This window comes from Juglans microcarpa x Juglans regia, chromosome 3S (assembly GCF_004785595.1).
Source record: "Juglans microcarpa x Juglans regia isolate MS1-56 chromosome 3S, Jm3101_v1.0, whole genome shotgun sequence".
NCBI lineage: Eukaryota > Viridiplantae > Streptophyta > Magnoliopsida > Fagales > Juglandaceae > Juglans > Juglans microcarpa x Juglans regia.
The window spans coordinates 22102134-22105658 of NC_054599.1; the positions used below are offsets into that span (position 1 = coordinate 22102134).

The 3525-nt window shown below is 39.6% G+C and overlaps 1 protein-coding gene across 1 annotated transcript; it reads left to right on the plus strand.

Annotated features, from left to right (window-relative positions):
• The first annotated feature begins 361 nt into the window (after window positions 1–361).
• Window positions 362–2942, plus strand: LOC121257416 (dentin matrix acidic phosphoprotein 1). Its single transcript, XM_041158408.1, has 2 exons — window positions 362–911; window positions 1547–2942. The coding sequence occupies exons 1-2, from the start codon at window positions 516–518 to the stop codon at window positions 2456–2458; spliced, it is 1308 nt and encodes a 435-aa protein (XP_041014342.1). The 5' UTR covers window positions 362–515; the 3' UTR covers window positions 2459–2942.
• Window positions 2943–3525: the final 583 nt, after the last annotated feature.

Sequence of the window (3525 nt, forward strand, 5' to 3'; positions counted from 1 at the left end):
AAGTAGATGGAGATATATGTTTAGATGAAGAGAAATACTACTTTGCCGGCCGAAGTCTACCACCCAAGTGTACCGCTTGTCATTTTAATTTTTTATACTTAATGATTAAGAAAATGATTTTAAGTATATTGATGCATTTTTTTATTTTTTAAAAATATTTAAAAAATGTGAAAAAAAAAAACTAGCGGTATAATTGCCTAGTAGCACCGCTCTTAGATTAATAACTATCCCTTCGAGTTGGAGCCACCAACGAGGTTATCCTTCTTGGCTAAATGGGCTCATAATACAAAATAATGGGCTTGAGTTACATGTGATCCAACTACCCATCTTTTCTTGCATGGTTTGCTTGCTGGTTGGTCCATCTCAGGAAAATCAGGACAGGACGGCCAAATATCCAAATTACCAGAACACCCCGCAAGAAATAATAAAATTATCCCTCAAGGCGGTGCGTCTGCCTCTCTTTAAAAGGATCGCACGCACCGGCACCGCGACCTAGACCCTCAAATTTCATTCCGATGGCATCCTCAGAATCCATGGACATGGACGACAGCTTCCGATTACGTGTGGAGAAGGTCTTCGGATCCCTTGCTTCCTCGAAACCCTCGGCTCTGCAATCTTCGATATGGTCCCTAACCGACGATGAGGTCGAGCGAAGGGAGTGGAGGCGTGGTACGGACACCTCTGATCGTGACGACACGCCGTGTGCGGCCTCATTTGATGATTTCGCGAAGGAAAAGAGAGCTTCGAGAAGGAAGTTTCGCAGAGGGCTCGAAGAAGATCCCGATGATCTCAACGACCACGAGGACGACGGCGATGAGAAGCCGGATCGATCTTTTAGAGGAGGCGACGAAGAAAGTGAAGAATGGGAAATCAGATCTTCTATCGGCCTCGACCCCACTCTAGATAACGAGGTTATTTTATTCTATGAAATCTCTATTTAATCTATCAGATTTCTCGATATTAAAATCAACAGGTACGATTATAACGTCTCGGTCGAGTTACTAGAAAATCTAGAGGACCCTAATTGGGCGAGGTAAGGAAATAATGCACGGGGCAAGTTGGGTGTGACACACAACTTAATAGCTATGAAGCTCTGGTAAATCTGAAAGCTAAGTTGATGGGTATGACATGGATGTTATAGGGAGGAAAAAAGCAGCAGTAGTTGTCGTAGCATAACAGTAAGAGCTTGATTTTATATTCTAGCCGAAAATGTGAAAATAGTGCAATTGGTTGCGTCTGAGTAGTGAGCTGATGTTAGAATATCTGTGAATAATAGTAAAAAAAGTAATAAAAAAATATTGAATAGTAATAAAAAAATAATGATAAAATAATGAATAGTAGTCATGATTTGAGAACACTCTACTGCCCAAACGGTTTATTGTTTTAATTTGAAAGTTAAGGGAAAAAAAAGTTTAGAAGAGCCTCTGAACCCAAGAATGCTTAGGAACATGATTTACATAGTCGTAGGTTTCTTTTCCTTTTTTCTTGTGCCTTGTCACTATCCACCAAATTTTTGTTCTCTCTTTAATTTGGCTGACTGGTGCAGGAAGAGGAAGATGAATATGACAAAGTGGCTACGGGGAGAGAAAATGTTGGTGAGCGCCTGTTCATGGGAGATATTGCTCATCATGGATCTTATTTGAACTCTCACAATGTGCTTGACACTTCATTACGTGGTACCAGTAAGGATTCACGTGCCAATCATCTGGCTGCAAGAATTAGGCTGAAAGAAGATGAAGCTGAAGCTGAAGCTCAAACGTACAAGTCTAGTGATACCAATGACTCGGAAGTTAAGGAGCAGCATGATGAAGCATCTAAAGGCTGTAGTCAGTTGAGGTCTATCCTGAAGAGGAAGGAGAATAACACCGTTTCCAAGTCACAAAAACGTGTCAGGTTTGACCCTGGTTGTAAAGATGATTCTGGAGAAGTATTAGAGAGGTCTGTGCATGTCCTCTCAACTAAGGCTACGGTTTCAAATGATGGAATTCTGAGAGCCCAAAATAAGTCGGGGGTTCCAGACTTTTTGCTAAATCCTTCCAAGTATACGCGTTATAGTTTTGATTCGACGAGTAGTATTGATGAAGAATCTAATGCTCAAGCATGTATGGAGTTCTTTAAACTGGTAAATAAGCTAGAGCCTTCAAAGTCAGGGTTAGAGACTGCAGATTCTTCAGCCGATCTACCAAAGTCTGTGACCTTTATTCCAAAGAAAAAGGTTATTGATGCCAAAGTGGTAAGTGATAGTGGTGTGTTAAAGCAAAACAAGGAAGAAGATAATGAGAAGTCCTTGCATGGAGGAGGCTTTCCTGTAGGAATTGCAGCTGGGGACGCCCAAGATGAAGTTAGTGCAATGGAGGAGGATGAATCAGAAACAAATGCAGCAGATAGGAGTGTCAGTTTCGTAAAACCTGGTCGGAGGTATCGGACAAAATCAATGTCAGATGACCATGATTCTTGAGGCTATCTGGATCTTTGACGGGCTCAAGTGATGATGATACTTGTTAGGTTTCTTACAGAAATCTCACAGCAGCTTTTGGACTCTTTCTTATCGGTTAAGCTTGGTAACTGATTGTCTTTCTGATTATAGCTTTCTGAGATTACTGGTCGTTAAACAGTGGGGCATGTGACACCACAAATGTCTATTTCTAGGGTAACTGGTAAGTTACAAAACCCATGCCATGTCTTTTTTAGAGAAAAGCTCATGCCATGAGTTCATATCCTATTCCTAGTGTGTATAAGAATGCTGTGTTTGATGAGATGTCCTTTATATGAATCGCATCAACATGCATGTTTTTACCCAAATTGATATATTACGTTTCAAGATAGAGTTCCGGTTTGGCAACCCTGTTACTTTTATTTAAAAAAATGGGTTTGGCAACCGTGTAATGTTTTTAATTTTTATGATACAGATTTGCAATGGTTGTTTACAACAGCCACATGTATGATTGCTGCTCTCAGTTGCCTAATATGATTGTCATATTTTCCCAAGTTACAAATATCCATAATCTTACTGTCTAGTCTTCCTTTACAGACTCTTCGTGCTTTCTAACCCCCCTTCTGCATATAAGTGAGTTGCATCCGTAGTATCATGTCAATTAAGGTACAGAGGGATAGTATATATCTATTATAAGCTAGGGGTTACTTGATATTTTTGTGATGGATGTTCTTTTTTGTTATATCAAAATTTCTATTAAAGAGGGGCTTTCCTGCATCCTTTTCCCCTCTGGTCCGACCCCAAAAAACAAACACTCATTGTTGGGTGACAATATTATTAACATCTAACCATTTTTTCAAACCAGTTTCTATATATTTGCATACCGTTTGAGTATCAAACAGTTAACGTACTCTCAAAGCGAAGAAATTTCCAGATGGAAACTTGTCATACTCGTTCAAGGTTACCCATCGGTAGACGTCTTCACTCTTCATGGCAAAATGATAAAATGAAGCCACTCTTGGCTTATGACGCTTGAACATTTCTAATGGACTCTATATATATATATATTTTTTTTTTAAATAGCCAAGTTA

Excerpts from the sequence above, each read along its gene's own strand:
- LOC121257416 (XM_041158408.1), top strand. The coding sequence starts at position 516 with ATGGCATCCTCAGAATCCATGGACATGGACGACAGCTTCCGATTACGT. Across the intron at positions 912-1,546 it reads ACCCCACTCTAGATAACGAG|GAAGAGGAAGATGAATATGA; the intron begins GTTATTTTATTC and ends TGACTGGTGCAG.